The sequence below is a fragment of the Colias philodice genome, chromosome 16 (assembly GCF_061535455.1).
Source record: "Colias philodice isolate Cphi_HAF_F1 chromosome 16, ilColPhil1 Martin Lab GWU primary, whole genome shotgun sequence".
In the NCBI taxonomy this organism is placed as follows: Eukaryota; Metazoa; Arthropoda; class Insecta; order Lepidoptera; family Pieridae; genus Colias; species Colias philodice.
In genome coordinates, this window is record NC_143101.1 from 5740914 (window position 1) to 5756452 (window position 15539).

The 15539-nt window shown below is 32.4% G+C and overlaps 4 protein-coding genes across 15 annotated transcripts; 2 read left to right on the forward strand and 2 right to left on the reverse strand.

The window, feature by feature from the left end:
* Positions 1 to 388: 388 nt before the first annotated feature.
* LOC149481667 (serine/threonine-protein kinase PRP4 homolog) lies at positions 389 to 3440 on the forward strand. 11 transcript variants are annotated; one of them, XM_089704589.1, is made up of 4 exons: positions 389 to 682; positions 797 to 1156; positions 1281 to 1419; positions 1657 to 3440. In XM_089704589.1, exon 4 carries the CDS (start codon positions 1709 to 1711, stop codon positions 3395 to 3397), a length of 1689 nt encoding a protein of 562 aa, XP_089560715.1. In that variant the 5' UTR covers positions 389 to 682; positions 797 to 1156; positions 1281 to 1419; positions 1657 to 1708; the 3' UTR covers positions 3398 to 3440. The 11 variants fall into 11 exon arrangements, with proteins under 11 accessions (XP_089560715.1, XP_089560714.1, XP_089560716.1 ...); XM_089704591.1 differs by having other exon boundaries at positions 402 to 531; positions 619 to 682; positions 797 to 1419; XM_089704588.1 differs by having other exon boundaries at positions 797 to 1419.
* A 1801-nt stretch (positions 3441 to 5241) lies between these two features.
* Positions 5242 to 11012, reverse strand: LOC149481668 (transmembrane protein adipocyte-associated 1 homolog). 2 transcript variants are annotated; one of them, XM_089704704.1, is made up of 6 exons: positions 10654 to 11012; positions 10281 to 10576; positions 9808 to 10065; positions 7806 to 7992; positions 7416 to 7545; positions 5242 to 7184 (listed from the first exon to the last, which is right to left on the reverse strand). In XM_089704704.1, exons 1-6 carry the CDS (start codon positions 10740 to 10742, stop codon positions 7026 to 7028), a joined length of 1119 nt encoding a protein of 372 aa, XP_089560830.1. In that variant the 5' UTR covers positions 10743 to 11012; the 3' UTR covers positions 5242 to 7025. The 2 variants fall into 2 exon arrangements, with proteins under 2 accessions (XP_089560830.1, XP_089560829.1); XM_089704703.1 differs by having other exon boundaries at positions 5242 to 7187; positions 10654 to 11010.
* Positions 11013 to 11148: 136 nt separating this feature from the next.
* Positions 11149 to 13464, forward strand: LOC149481669 (peptidyl-prolyl cis-trans isomerase 5). Its single transcript, XM_089704708.1, has 4 exons — positions 11149 to 11409; positions 11776 to 11983; positions 12565 to 12749; positions 13139 to 13464. The coding sequence occupies exons 1-4, from the start codon at positions 11317 to 11319 to the stop codon at positions 13268 to 13270; spliced, it is 618 nt and encodes a 205-aa protein (XP_089560834.1). The 5' UTR covers positions 11149 to 11316; the 3' UTR covers positions 13271 to 13464.
* Positions 13394 to 14573, reverse strand: Ttc19 (tetratricopeptide repeat domain 19). The gene has a single exon (XM_089704706.1). The coding sequence runs from the start codon at positions 14440 to 14442 to the stop codon at positions 13462 to 13464; it is 981 nt and encodes a 326-aa protein (XP_089560832.1). The 5' UTR covers positions 14443 to 14573; the 3' UTR covers positions 13394 to 13461.
* Between the last annotated feature and the right edge of the window lie 966 nt (positions 14574 to 15539).

Sequence of the window (15539 nt, forward strand, 5' to 3'; positions counted from 1 at the left end):
TTCCCTAGAGTAGCCTAATCGGCGACCAGTCGCCTTTTAGATTTTTTCGTCGCCGATTCTCGTTCTGAGTAGCCTAAATGGCGAAAATTCGCCTACGTTGGCAACACTGACCACAGACACAGAGTAGGTATCAACCGGTGCAAACTCATATAGGGAAAAAACATTTGCTAATAAAATATTGTCTTATGCCGGTAATATATTAACAAATATTGGGCTTATTGTATAAGTACCTAACACAAATATGAGGAATTCAAATATATGCGCACTATTCAAAATATAGCCGGTGAGGTTTGTGAAATTTATTTGCCGTGGGACTTCTTTCGTGGCTACTTTATTATCCATAGAAAGTAGATTCCATTGAGCATTACTCATTAATCCGTTTCGTTGTCAAACGTCAAATAGTGATTTTACCATAAACCATTGATCAAACTATTTTCAATCTTCAATTAAATAATATCTACTTTTGGCAAATTTGTGTTAAATAAATGCTTGTAGGCCATTTTTAAATAAACAAAGTGATCTACAAAAAATGTGAGTTGTTACAACTTTAGAAATGCTATAATTTTTTTAAATACATCAGTGACACAAAACTTGAAGATAATAATTGTGTATGTGTAGCTAATGGCCTGATAAGTACACCTATTTTATGAGAATTGGATTACGATACAGTTCAATAAAATAGGTAAGCATTTAAGAAAATACAGTTAGTAATTTTTAACCGTTTGTATTTAGGTATTTATATTGGAAACTAACATTTATTGTTAATATTTGTATTATATCTATTTTTGTATTGCAGGTTGTACTTCTGAGGCCCCAAATAAAATACGTATAACTACATTTTAGCGGTCTAGGAGTTTATATTTTTAAAAGCTGCAGAAATGTGCTACTGCTAAATACTATGTCTAGGTGTTCAATAGAAACTTTTACAGAAAAGGAGTCCTCTTAATCTCCATTTTGACGTTAAATTGTCACCAAATTATCACTTCATATTTTGTGATGTGTAAATAGATGTTAACTGTTTTTGCACAAATGGAGACAAAAATTTCCAATTACTCTTTTTAAAATTATTGGTTTATATTTATTATTATTTACATATCTTTCATGCTATCTCCATGTGTACTATCGGAAAGATTACAAAAAGGGAGACCAAGGATAAGTAATAAAATATACCCTAATTTTGTGTAGATACTGTCAACTTGAGTATTTTATCTGAATATAATATTATGTATTTAAATTCACATTTTTATTTACAACTAATAACATTTTTCATTCCAATTTAGATAACAATGGATGGAAAAGTAAAATGAGTTGGAATATGAATGACCAAGCAACCCTTGGAATGGCACAAACTTTGATTATGGCAACATGAAAAGTTGAACAGTAATGTTGGCAATACAGATGTCGAGAATGGGTGGAAATGTAATCAGTGCTATAATAGTTAACATTACATCTTTTATACCTACATTTACACAGATTTATGATACCAAAACATGTCTTATATCAAATTGTGTTTTTATCATAAATCTGACCCCCTTGTAAACATGCTTGCATCTTAATAAATTTATTTTATATTAAATGACATCTTATTATTTTAATGTAGTATTGTTCTCTTTATTATCTCTAAGTTATTAAAGGTTTGATTATTATTGTTTACAGATTGGCTGCCAAAATTGTGGGATATCAAAATCAAACACAAATAGAATACAATATGTCAGACAGTTACCGCAAATATTCAAAACATGACAATAAAAGTTCAGAAAGAACCTCCAGAAGAAGAAAAGATTCCAGATCCTGCATTAGTGATTCAAAAACACCACCTTTTTCATCAAAATACAGCTCCAACATTGATGATTTAATCAAGCAAAGAGAGACTTTAAAAAATGAACTTAAAAATATTACCAAACATTCTAAACATGGCAAAAGTCACAAACCTTCTAAACGTCGTAGCTCCGACAATATCAATGAAGATAAGAGTAAAAAAAGTAAAAGGAGTAAAAGCGAAAAAAATGTAACTGAACCAAATATTATTCTTGATAGAGAACCATCACCTAATCATGATTATTCTCAGATGGATTCTGAAGATGAAGAACATATTATTGAGCTGAGGAGAAAACAAAGAAAACAGCTTTTAGAGCAGCTAACAAATAAGGGAGAAATACAAGATCTAAATAATAAAACAGATACAGAAGAAATTTCTAATGAAACATTAAAAAACAAAGAGGAGTCCACAATTTCAAATAAAACAAAATTAGAAGTAGAAAATAAAACTACTGATATGTTTGCAGAAGAAGATTTTTCAACACAACATAGTTCAGACAAAGTGACACAAGATAACAATAAGACCAACTTGCAATTGACAGACAACTGGGATGATGCAGAAGGATATTACAATATTAAAATAGGGGATATTATAAACAATAACAGATATACAATCAAATGTTTAGTGGGACAGGGTGTATTTGCTAATGTTGTTAAAGCTCAAGATAACAAAACAAACAATGAAGTTGCGATAAAAATAATGAGAAATAATGAACTAATGTTTAAAACTGGACTTAAAGAAATAACAACTTTAAAAGAATTGTGCAATGCAGACCCAAATAATAAATACCATTGTGTACGGTTGGAAGGCCATTTTATTCATAAAAATCACCTCTGCTTGGTATTAGAATGTCTTCATATGGATTTAAGAAGTGTTTTGAAGAAATATGGTAAGCACCATGGACTAAATATTAAGGCACTCACAAGTTACACAATTCAGTTACTATTAGCCTTGAGACTCCTTAAAAAAATAGGTTATGTTCATGCTGATATAAAACCTGACAATATTATTGTGAATGAAAAGAAAAATATCCTAAAGCTGTGTGATTTTGGATCTGCTTCAAAAGTGAATGATAATGAGCCAACACCATATTTAGTATCAAGATTTTATAGAGCACCAGAAATAATACTTGGTATACCACATGGCCATGGTGTAGATATGTGGTCAACAGCTTGCACCATTTATGAAATGGCTACCGGAAAAATTCTTTTTACTGGCAACTCTAACAATAAGATGTTAAAATGTTTCATGGACCTTAAAGGAAAAATGCCAGCAAGATTATTGCGAAAAGGAAAATTTAAGGATCAACATTTCAATTATAATAATAATTTTTTATTGCATAGAAAGGATGAATTCTCTGGTAGGGAAAAATTAGAAGAGGTTTCATATGTGACCGTTCAGAGAGACCTGTCTAAAGAACTGAAGAAGAGTAGAAAAGACATGTCAGCCAGTGAGGAGAAAAAAATTGGACAACTTAAAGACTTACTAGACAAAATGCTCATGTTAGATCCTGGTCAAAGAATATCTGTTAATGACAGTCTGAAACATCTTTTTATACAGGAAGAGATAGAAAAATAAATTGCTCAACTAATTGAAATATATATATTTGTAACAAAAATAACATGTTTCATTTCACTCACCTTAATATAATTAATATTGAAGTGCCGGTCTAAGGCTTTAAAATTACTGTTTATCATGTGGTTAATTATTTAAATAATAAAAAAATAACACCATAAGTATCTGAAAGGCCCATCGACTATTAAGGTGGCAATATATTTTTTTTCATCCCAAACCAAACCCACGCTTAACGCAGTCTAAACCAATGAATTTATTCAGCGAGAGAGACCCTGTCTCGACCAGTAGTTCTTATTCAATATATGAGAATACTTTAAAATTTCAAGCAAATAATAGAACAAGTCAATAACTGCGTTAAAAACAACCGACTTCAAACTTGCACTTGCAACATTTACAAATACAGACAAAAATGCTCATAAAATAAAAACTACTGGGCCTATCCGAATAAAATTTTTATGGGACCAATTCGACACCATCCCGCATCGAACGAAAAAAGAATCACGTAAATCGGTTCAGAAACCACGGAGTAATCGGTGTACATACATATAAAAAAAAAAAAAAAAAAACATACCGGCCGAATTTATAACCTCCTCTTTTTTTTGAAGTCGGTTAAAAATGAAACAAACCATGAGTAAATTTCTTACTTTATTCGTTTCTCACAGTTGAAAATAACAAAAATATAGCTACGACTTAACTAAAATATCACTTAAATAAGGTTTCACATGGGTACATAGTATACATCATGTGGGCTATCACATTTTACAAAAGAAAATTGACAATCGCCTCGTTCGGATATTATAATATTTATTGCGAGAACAAATTGACGATGGAGCTTACTTTTGTCCATGGCATAATGGATCCTTGAACAATTGTAATTCTTTACATATTGACCTATTAATCTTTTGTGATCAAATCCTATTTACTTATTACACATACAGAAACTTTAATAGTTCATATGCTGCCTCTAGAGCCAATCTAAAATCTACACAAGTTCTTATACCCTTTTCTATATTTTTTTATAAAAACCTAAGACTAGTTAAATGACGACTTAGCTGCAAAAATGTTTTCTGTCTGCTGTTTACTAGATATTTTATACTATGTTACTTAATTGGTTGTATAAATTTCATTACAAGCATACAAAGTTCCCTAGCACTGAAATATAATCTACCGCCAAAGATTTTAACTGATAGTAATCGTATCGTTAAATTAATTCAGACAATGTTGCATTTGACTAAAGTCCGGTCGCGGAGCAGGAACAATTTCGTACATTAACCTGTTATTACGTATCACTGTCACTCCCACGTAAATATAATGTGTCTTGCTCGCACAGGAGCAATGACCGCCGTTTGTGTTTGCTTGATTGGTGTCAGGTGTTCAATTATGATTTTGTGAATTCAAAATTTATAAGAATAAACCTCAAACTCTTTGGCTAAGGACTCACGAAGCGTTTTACACCCGCGCCCGCCGCGGTTGCGGGCCCGCAGCCTTTGTAGAATACAGATATTTATGTAAAAAATTAAAGCACATTTCACGACGCGTTTTACGCCCGCGGCGTGTGCGATTGTTTGCGGGTCCCGCTGCACCGGCGGTCATCTACTACCGGCGGGCGCGGTTCGCGGTCCCGCAGCCGCGGCGGGTCCATGGCGGTCTGGAGCTCAACTGATCGTTTAACCGCCCGTCTTGCAACCGCTCGTCTTGCGATAATCAAACGCCAAGTTTGCGAGCGATAATCGCAACCGCGACGGCTGCGTAACCGCAAAAAACTCCGGTCTCGTGAGTTTTGAAAATAAAACTCTATTCCGCAACCGCGGCGGGCGCGGGTGTAAAACGCTTCGTGAGTCCTTAGCCTAAATGTCCAATCAAAATCCGCCTAAGTCGAAATCGCGTGTTAGACGTTAGTATTTCTATAATATTGTATATAGTAATTTTTGAAAAATAAGGTCATAAAGAAGTTTCACTTCTTATGTGTGTACACGCACACTTTTTTTATATATCGTGGTTATTGAAAAAGTTAAAATGTAACTAACTAATAAGTATGAATGAATAAAGGACATTTATTTAATAAGTTAGTAAAAAACATTTTCTCCTCCAAATATTTCAAGTAAACTGCACTTTCTTCAAAAATGTTTGTGACCACTGTCAGTAGATAAAGAGGTCATTGTACGAAATTATTTCTGCTCCGCGACCGGACTTTAAATAGCTTGACCGCAACCGCTGTACCGCGCCTTAGGTATGTGCGCGGCGAGGCGGGGGAGAGTACTGACCGTTCCGTTTCTTTCTAACTTCTAACTCGTGCTCTTTCTTACCCGGTCCCCGCTTCACCGCACATACCTAGGGTACAGTGGTTGCGGTCAAGCTATAGTGAAATTTATAAATTGATTGGTTTCATAACAGATATATTTCATCATAGCCATAAATAATATTTTAATTCATTATTTCAACCTCAAAAAGTAATTTGATAAAACGCTTATAATTTTTTGAGGCTATTAACAATTGCTGAACATTGTCTGAAAACGAAATTTTTTTTAATAAGTTTATATTTTAAGGCATCTTTATGAATCTTTGTATTCATAAACTTAGTGATGATGACCGAATATGTATTGATATTATTAAAATAATAATTGTTACAAAACCTTATTTTCATTTAGAGTGCGCGTAGCTTAATCTAAATACACCAGCTTAGCTGTAATAAACATTGATCTTGAGAACTTAAAACAATATAAAATAATAAATCAACAACAAAAATAAAATAAGTAGGTAAAACATCACAGTACGATAATAAAATTATTATAGAAAATTCATAGTACAATAATATACTTATAAGATTATAATTTATGTTGATTCAAATTGCAACATAGTTGTTGTTACTAAGGATTTTTCCTAATTAAAAATACTGCTTTTACATATTTATAAAACAATATTATGTAAGTATCATAATCAATTTATATGGAATAAAATGCGTAGGAGCACATCTACCTGCACTGAAATTTTCAAGTTGAATGCACACAAGAAAATTACAATTATAAAAAATCTAATTTTCGTATTCAACTCACTGCAATAATGTTGTTAGATGATCAGGAATTGGTTGCTAGTAATGTTATTACAAATCTGTAAACAATTGATCGAGTGTAGCTCATTCAAAGAAAAATACTAAAGTATTATAAATTTCATGACAATTTGGATTTCCCACTGTATAATGTATAATTAGGCTTGGATTCGATGTCCAAAATTACACACTTTTACGACAATATTACAATAACCTTAATCTTATATGAAAGTATGTGGATGGATCCATTACATACATTTAAAGCAGTGATGGGATGTAACAGTCTCAAGTCTATTCGATCACTGGGTACACTTATTACCAAAACAAGCTTTTAAACAAACACACAAAGAGATTCTTCAAAGAAAAACTAGGACACGCAAATTTAAAAACTATACAGTAAATAATCGTTAAAATCTTAAAATAAGATATCTTTGGATGTAAAGATGTTATGAGGCTTACAAATGACTTAAAAATTAATGGAATAATTACCAAGTCCTTCAGTTTGTAGCTGCAATCATAGTGTAACTGTGGTAAAGATTCCACTGCTATTGTGTTATTCACATGTTCGATATTATACTGTTATTGTTATGTAGATAACATATTTTGGTTCGCGAAACCGGTGTGCATGTCTATTGATTGGCCGGATGCTATTGAGTCAGGACTCTGTAAGGATGCACTATACATGGGATTCATTGGAGTCGTCCCACCTGCCTCGAATAGAGTACTGTCGTATACACTGTTGCTCTGCTAAAATTGACAGATCACTTTAACAATATGTAGTTTGCTTTAAAATTTGGTTTAAAGGAGTTTTTCTCACAGACATATACAACACAAATAACTTATGTAAAAAGGAAAAACTAAACTACGTTCACGTTAATTGAGTAAGATTAGGTGAGATTTGACTAGACCCCCTTCCCATTTTAAGCATCTCACGTAATTTATGGACGTCCCCCAAAAATTTTCTTGCAACTATACCTGGTAAATGTAGTCAGAATCCGTTTTAAGAGAGCTGAAACTTTGTTGATGCGGTAGAGAGACTTGGTCATCATCCATTGGCTCATCCATTTGAGCTTTGTATGAGAACATTATACTTGGCTGTGATACACTGAAATTGTCAATGAATAAAAATAATAATATAAGTACAGGTTGTAATTTGTGTTAGACAATTTAGTACAGTTCTTCGAGAAAAAGTTACGCTATTCTTAACATATGTGAACTCCACGATTTGACAGTTTAAAAAAGTAACCAGTTACTCAAAATCCAGTATGTTTATTTAAAACTGTAGGTACATTTAGAAATGATTTTTACATCAGCTACATTGATTGAGTCTAACACCTGTATGTATATAAAAAAAATTGTACTCACCTGAAAAATTCGCTTAGGAACGTATGATAAACGAGTGGCGTATACAAAGAGAAATAAAGCCAGGTGGTAACATCAACAACACATAGACCGGGTTGCATCGAACCCCAAATCAAGAGACCCGCTCCAACTGCTTGTGTTATGTCAAGTAAAGCCAGAAGTAATACGTAGAAATAAAAGGAGAGTTTCGCTGGAACAAACAAATAATGGATATAATACATTACAGAATTATCTACCCTAATATTATAAAGAGGAAATATTTGATTGTTTGTTTGAATTGAATATGCTCCAATAGCACTGGACCAATTTAAATGATTTTTTTCCACTAAGCTACATTACTAAGGAGTAACATAGGCTACATTTTATTTTGTTTTTATCCTGGGTAAGCCCGGGTGGAGCCTGGACGAGCAGCTAGTATGCTATAAAGTATAACTGCAATAATTCTAAACATATAAAATACACCTGAACTAATATTATAAAGACAAAACATTTGTATTTTTGTATGTATGTCTGTAATGTTGACATGCATAAACTACCAGACCAATTAAATTAAACCATTATTTTGTTTGTCTTAGTAACTATATTCACAGTAACTAAGTATTATATTTGCATTACTTATTTCATAACACCCTTGCAAGTAGATTGTGTGGATTATGTAACAGATTTTATTATGTTTATATGTTACAAGAAAAAAATTACCCTTATAAGGTTTGAGTATAAGGAAATGAAATCGGAAGAACATGTAAGTATGAAATAAATCAGGAACTTGAATATCATTTAACCTACATTATAGAATGTAAAAGAAACTGTTTACATAGTGATAAAAAGAGTAATTTACTGTTATCAAACATATTATTACTAATAATTGATCATTTACTTTATTGTAATAATGTTTAAAAATAACATGATGTATAACTTAACCTTGACTCTATATCATTACTATTTCTATAAACTATAAACTAAAATAATTAAAATATTAACCTTGCAGTTCTAACAGATCTAAGTACCTACCTTTTCTTGTTCTTATAACCTTGGTTCTTAGTTTTTACCTACTTTTACTGGTTTAAAAAACCATTGAAATAATGCTTCAATTCACTTAACAACAAACTTTAACCCCTGTATGATTAGTAGCAACCAAGATAAACAATTGAAGCTACTTCAAGAAATTAGTACAATATGATATCAAAGTAATAATTAAGTAGTTAAAGCAAAATATAACGAAAAAATATACAAGCAGCATTGGTACAATAATAATAACCATAAAAAGTGTAAATGTTAGTGTTACAACTTACAACCTTGTTATTTTTTACAATGACAAGTCATAGTGGACAAGTTAATGTCTAATAGACATTTACAGTTACATAAAATATTTTATAAATTTCAAGAGATATTGAATGCATGAAGCTCTATATTTGTTACTTGATCCTTTTTGGTTTTAATTTTAAGCTATTGCATAGCTTCTATCGCGGGCCTTGAGCGCGGGGACCGAATCCAGAAATTTAGTAACGAAAAAACCTCACGCTCCCCACTCCGACGGGCGCGGAGGTGTGGCTTGAAGGCATAGCATGCAATAGCTTTACCGCGGCAGTCCCCAAGTGCCACATGTCTTTTTTTTTTTAATTAACTATCTAATTTTAAGTCACCTCATTTGATAAAAGTCTTGCGACTGATTGCAGATCACAATAGGAAAAAAAAATTAACTATCTGAATCTAATAGGATCAAGCTGTAATAAGATTAACCCAATCAAAAAAACACACAATAGGACATTATGATAACATTACAAGCTATTATCGCCCTTCTGATATTTTCATTATAAATTTTTTCAGTTATTATCTCAATCCAAACAGTGACAAATACAACAAATTAGATATCATTAATCTGTTCATATGTTTTTGAGTAATGAACCTAATACAAAATTGATAAAGTAATGTGTCCTACTAGTATTTGTCCTAAATACATATCCATATTTATTTTGAATAAAAACATCTGAAAATTAACACTTACTTGGCAAAGCTAAATACTCTCTGATAGGTATCCACGGAAGAAGCAAGATGACTAAATAAATGATACCAAAAACGAGAGATGAAGTGAACCAAAAGAGCATTCCGCCGTGTCCAAACAAATCATAATCTCTGGTATCAATGTGGAACATGTCATCTGGCATTACAATTTCCAAAGTTCCTTGGGTCACGGTAAATGCCAGTGATATAAACGATGTCGCCAGTAAAACATATCTGATGCTGCTCCTACTATCCATGTGACCTGAAATAATGCTTGGTTAAGAATAATCTTACAAAATATTATGCAGTAGTATAAACAGTAAGCCTTGTATGCACCATTTACTTGAATAAAATCTTCTGAAAGCGAAAAATTTTTGTATTCATGTGATTCATTAACAGGTCTTTTAAGATTGGATATATTTTGTTCTAGTAATTAAAACTTCTATCAAAATTAATATAAATATTTATTTAACTTACCAAAAGCAAGTCCAAAAATTACCACACTCATCTCAGTTGCAAGGAGGAAGAATCTTACAGTGACCCACAGGATCTTATCAATTAGACCTCCAAGGGGCATAGCTGCATTCACAGTCATGGACACTGCACATCTTATTAAACTGATGATAACATTTCCCCATACTAATGAATAAAAAGTCAGAAAAATTGGACTACTAGTAGCACGCAATTTTAACTGAGCTTTATTAAATCTAACCACTAAGAATAGCACGAAAAGGGCGTTCGGTATCAATATAATTAAATCCCAAATACGAACCCTGTAAACAAATATTACATACATTAGAACATATTGTGTACAACATAAATCTAAGCAAAATAATATGACGTTAATCACCTTGAGTTGTTTATCTCGTAATATAAAACATATTTGCAAAAAGTATCTTCTTTCACTGGTGGGAAATCAGTACCGTTTATACCAAACATTTTTACACTTTTAATGCTTGGCCATTTAGTTTGTTACGAAATTATGTTAAGGTTCGTGGAAAGGAATCATCACTTGCACCACAATAATCAAATTAGTTGATAGTAAATAGCGTCAGCTCTCGTCTGGCATTATAAGATATTGAATTTTTGCTTTTTATCTTAGGCGAATCCTTTTACTTTCTCCCTTTTTAACTAAATTTATATGCGACGACTGACGAAACAAAAAAGACACGAAAAAGACACAATAAACCATAAATAAAATGTGTTTGTTTGTCAAAAATCAAAATGTTCTTTTAACCACAGAGCATAGATTGAACGTCCAACAGATACACTTAAAAAGTTCGATTCGACTTGAAATCGGTTATCGGGTCATCACCAGTAATCATGACGTGTACCATAAACTGTCAGTAAATTTTATTTCAAAATTGAAATACCATTTGAAAATTAAACGTGTTGGTTGCCGGTTGCTTTTGTAATTTTTTTATTTTATTTCTTAGAACTATTACGAATTTGAGAAAAAGGATACATTTAAGTTTTAAAAATACTCAAACGAAAATTTAAATTAATTTTAATCATGGGTATTCTAGCCACGGGGCTTGGTCTTCTTCTAATCGCGACCGTCGCTTGGTCAGATGAAGCTCCCAAAGGTCCTAAAGTAACTCACAAGGTAATCTATCACTATTTAAAAATCTTTTCTTGAGTTCTATTTAGGATTTAAAATATCATCATACCGGTTTCTCTACAGATTATTGTGAGGTCTAACAAAGGTGAGATAAACTTGAAAAGGTCAGCAACCTTGTTGTGATGACGTTTAGAAATAAAGCTCCGGATGTCGTTTTTTTGTCCTTTGTCAGCTATATGTATATGATACGTAGTTAACATAATATAAAAACATTGTTTTGTGTATTTATTTCTATTTATATGTTTATAAATTTATAATATAAAAAATTGCACTCATTTATAATATTTTTATAAACAAAGCTTGTAAGTTGTAACATACATTCAAAACTGAACTGAAGTTATTTTGTTTTAGGTAAAATTCGACATAACTGTTGGTGATGAACCCCTTGGTACCATTACCATTGGTCTCTTTGGTAAAACTGTTCCTAAAACGGCCGAGAATTTCTTCCAATTAGCACAAAAGCCCAAGGGAGAGGGCTACAAGGGCAGCAAATTCCACCGAGTCATTGATAACTTTATGATTCAAGGTGGTGACTTCACCAAAGGAGATGGAACAGGAGGTATATTATCTTTTGTCATATAATAAAGTTTTGATACAATCACATTCTTGGATGTATTCTTAGTTCAAGGTTATTTCAATATTCAGTATGAAATTTATTCATGTTAATAATATTATTTTTTTTATGAGAGAATTATTTTAATAATATAGGTACACAATACTTATTTCCATCTATTTATGATTTGAAAATATCATAGAAATAGAGCATTCCTTGTCCTTAGCAACACACAACTACTACAATCACAACTTAATTGGGTTTAGTAACAACTGTTTATCAACATTGAATTAATAGGCAATTACAATTGTCCACAATAGTGTGGGTACAATGAAGTATAACATTGAAACTCCTTTGTAAATCGTCAGTTTAATGGAATCCATACTAATATTATAAATGCGAAAGTAACTCTGTCTGTCTGTCTGCTACTCAATCACGCCTAAACTACTGAACCAATTTGCATGAAATTTGGTATGGAGATATTTTGATACCCGAGAAAGGACATAGGCTACCTTTTATTGCGAAATATGTACCACGGGCGAAGCCGGGGCGGACCTCTAGTACAAAATAAACAAATTACTTTTTAGGACGCAGTATTTACGGTGAACGATTTGAAGACGAGAACTTCAAGCTCCGCCACTATGGTGCTGGCTGGTTGTCAATGGCCAATGCTGGAAAGGACACAAACGGTTCCCAGTTCTTTATTACTACCACAAAGACACCTTGGTTGGACGGCAGACATGTAGTGTTCGGCAAAGTCTTAGAAGGAATGGTATGTATTAACCATTTAGTAAATATTTCAGACAGTACATAGACTAAATATACAATTAAAATTATATGAATTGCTGAACATTTCTTGAAACATGAAGGATTAATGCTAACCCATTAATTTGATATAATCCTAAGCTAGGCCAATCTAATAGACAAATTTACAGTCCATTATGCTCCTGAGAAGCAGTTAGTCAATTTAATTCTTGAATACTAGGAAGTAGGATAGACTCCAATTGACAGGGTACTTAAGTCATTGATGGCAATCTGCAGTGGCCATTTATAGCCAGAAATTGTTCATTGTTAAGAAATTTTTTTAAACTGTGCTTTATTTCACCTGATATAGAGTATATTTTTAAATAGCATAACATTAATTGGTTAAATTGTCAACAGGACATTGTTCGCAAGATTGAGAAAACTGTCACTGGAGCCAACGATCGGCCCGTCAAGGATGTTGTTATTTCAAACACCCACACAGAAGTTGTTGAAGAACCATTCAGTGTCACAAAAGAAAGTGCTCAATAATTTTTAAGCAATAATTTACTAGTTAAGTAATTTTTCTTTCCAGTTCAAAATACTTTGATTGTATACTAAGCATAACTTTTAGTGAAAAGATCTTTTTATTTCTTTCAAATAAATAAAAAAGTGTGAAAGTTAACCGTCACAGTTTATTTTCTTGGATAATATTAACAATAAAATAAAGGTCTAAATAAATATTATACTACATTTTTTATTTCTTTCATACATTGTTCTGCTTCTTGTTTTATATCATCATTTTTGTTAACAATTCCCAACTTATAGGCATGTCCACAGTAGCGACGAGCGGTATCCAACATTTTTTTCCTAATATATGCTCTTCCTAGATTAACATACATTGCACCTAAATCTTCCATTTCAGGAAGAGTCTTGCCAAGATCAATTGCTTGCGATATATAATTAATACAGTCATCGACCCTGTCCATTTGATCACAAACTGTTCCCAAGTCATTCAATTGTACAACAATATGTTCTGGATCCAACTCTTTTAATTCCATCATTTTATTATAAGCACTCAGCATATAATTAAAACCATTCTCATATTTTTTACAATCAACAAATAGTCGGCCATACCAATCCTCAGTCATGGCAAAAAGCTTCTTTAGTTCTTCAGAAGGATTACTATTGTACGCTTCTTTAATTTTTTCTAAACACCAGTCATATCCTAACTGCGCTGTAGTATATTCCTTTTGTAAATGACTGACTCGAGCTAGCTTTACGCTTACTTGAACAACACGTATGTCATCATCTTTGACTCCATTCGCCATAAGCCTTTGTGCTACAGCCACAAATAATTTCTTTGCTTCATCCAGGCGTTCTCTTTGAAGCGCCAGGTTTGCCATCACATCATAGATATATGTAATTCCCGATTCATGATTCATTTGTTGTGCTTGTCTTAATGCAACATGAAGCAACTGCTCTGCCTTTGCACTTTCATTTCTTTGCATAAATAAAACACAATGTTTTATCATTAAAATCAACTCGTCTTCCGCACTAAGCTTTTTCTCTAATCCAATTAGTGTTAGAATGGATAATCCTAAAGTAAATGGTAATCTTATTTTGTGCGGTATTTGAGAAAATGATACATTGGATATAATACGTCTATGGGAAAATGAAAATTGATATATACTACGCAAAAAAATTCTGTATCTACCAGACATTATAGGATCTTAGAGTTCAAAAATGTTATATTAAAATATTACATAATTCAATAATAACCTCACAAAGTGACAAAACCTGAAGTGTTTGTTTATAACCGACGACGTCTGTCACAGACATCTGTCGTGAGTCGTATCCAGCTCACAGATTAAGTATTAGTTACTACGTACGTGATCCAGCTCTAATCTGTAATAGAGAATAGAGATTAGAGTCTGGCCAGCCAAAGCTGAACCCAGTGTTTTTTGTAGCGGCCATACTATCTGGAATGTTATCATAGCGTTTCTGCGTAGGTCTCGGAGCAATTAACAAGCCTGGAGAAGTAACAATTAATTGAACGTTTTTTATATAGTGGCTCTCTTTTATTCAATACCCTTATTAATGCGATAGAAAGAGACAACACACTGTTATCTGCTTGGCATTCAAATCCCCATGTAGCCACTTTTTGTTCTAAAAAGGTAGTGCTTGACACTTTATCGAATACTAAAATATCGATAAATAAAAAAATTAAGATATAAAATTGCTTGAAGATAATTTAAGATTCGTTTAATTTTGAATTATGGATAGGTAATTCCAAATTTTAAGATTCGTTTAATTTGGAATTATTCATTTACGATGCGTATTGACTGCCTTGCATTGTACCATACAATATTGGTGGTATAGGTAATAGTGGTATTTATAAAAAATATTATTAGGTATTTCGGTTTAGGTTGTTTTTATGGTCTCGTAAAAAGGTACGTATTTTTTCCTGTTTTCATAGATTCATTCATAGAATTATACCTACGGAACCCTTCGTGCGCGAATCTGACTTCCACTTGGTTGATCTTTTTACAAATCAATAGTCGTATCCTACTAATATTATAAAAGCAAAAATATATAAGAACTAGAGGTCCGCCCCGGCTTCGCCCGTGGTACATATTTCGCAATAAAAGGTAGCCTATGTCTCGGGTATCAAAATATCTCCATACCAAATTTCATGCAAATTGGTTCAGTAGTTTAGGCGTGATTGAGTAACAGACAGACAGACAGAGTTACTTTCGCATTTATAATATTAGTATGGATGGACATTTGATACTCTTTCACGTAAAAACTACTGAATGAG

What these genes read in the sequence shown, in the direction of transcription:
- LOC149481667 (XM_089704588.1), top strand. Translation starts at nt 1,709, where the DNA reads ATGTCAGACAGTTACCGCAAATATTCAAAACATGACAATAAAAGTTCA.
- LOC149481668 (XM_089704703.1), bottom strand. Translation starts at nt 10,742, where the DNA reads ATGTTTGGTATAAACGGTACTGATTTCCCACCAGTGAAAGAAGATACT. An exon ending in TACGAGATAAACAACTCAAG is followed by an intron (nt 10,577 to 10,653) that starts GTGATTAACGTC and finishes ATTTGTTTACAG; the next exon opens with GGTTCGTATTTGGGATTTAA. An exon ending in ATTCTGACTACATTTACCAG is followed by an intron (nt 7,188 to 7,415) that starts GTATAGTTGCAA and finishes TGTCAATTTTAG; the next exon opens with CAGAGCAACAGTGTATACGA.
- LOC149481669 (XM_089704708.1), top strand. Translation starts at nt 11,317, where the DNA reads ATGGGTATTCTAGCCACGGGGCTTGGTCTTCTTCTAATCGCGACCGTC. An exon ending in CAAAGGAGATGGAACAGGAG is followed by an intron (nt 11,984 to 12,564) that starts GTATATTATCTT and finishes ATTACTTTTTAG; the next exon opens with GACGCAGTATTTACGGTGAA. An exon ending in GCAAAGTCTTAGAAGGAATG is followed by an intron (nt 12,750 to 13,138) that starts GTATGTATTAAC and finishes AATTGTCAACAG; the next exon opens with GACATTGTTCGCAAGATTGA.
- Ttc19 (XM_089704706.1), bottom strand. Translation starts at nt 14,442, where the DNA reads ATGTCTGGTAGATACAGAATTTTTTTGCGTAGTATATATCAATTTTCA.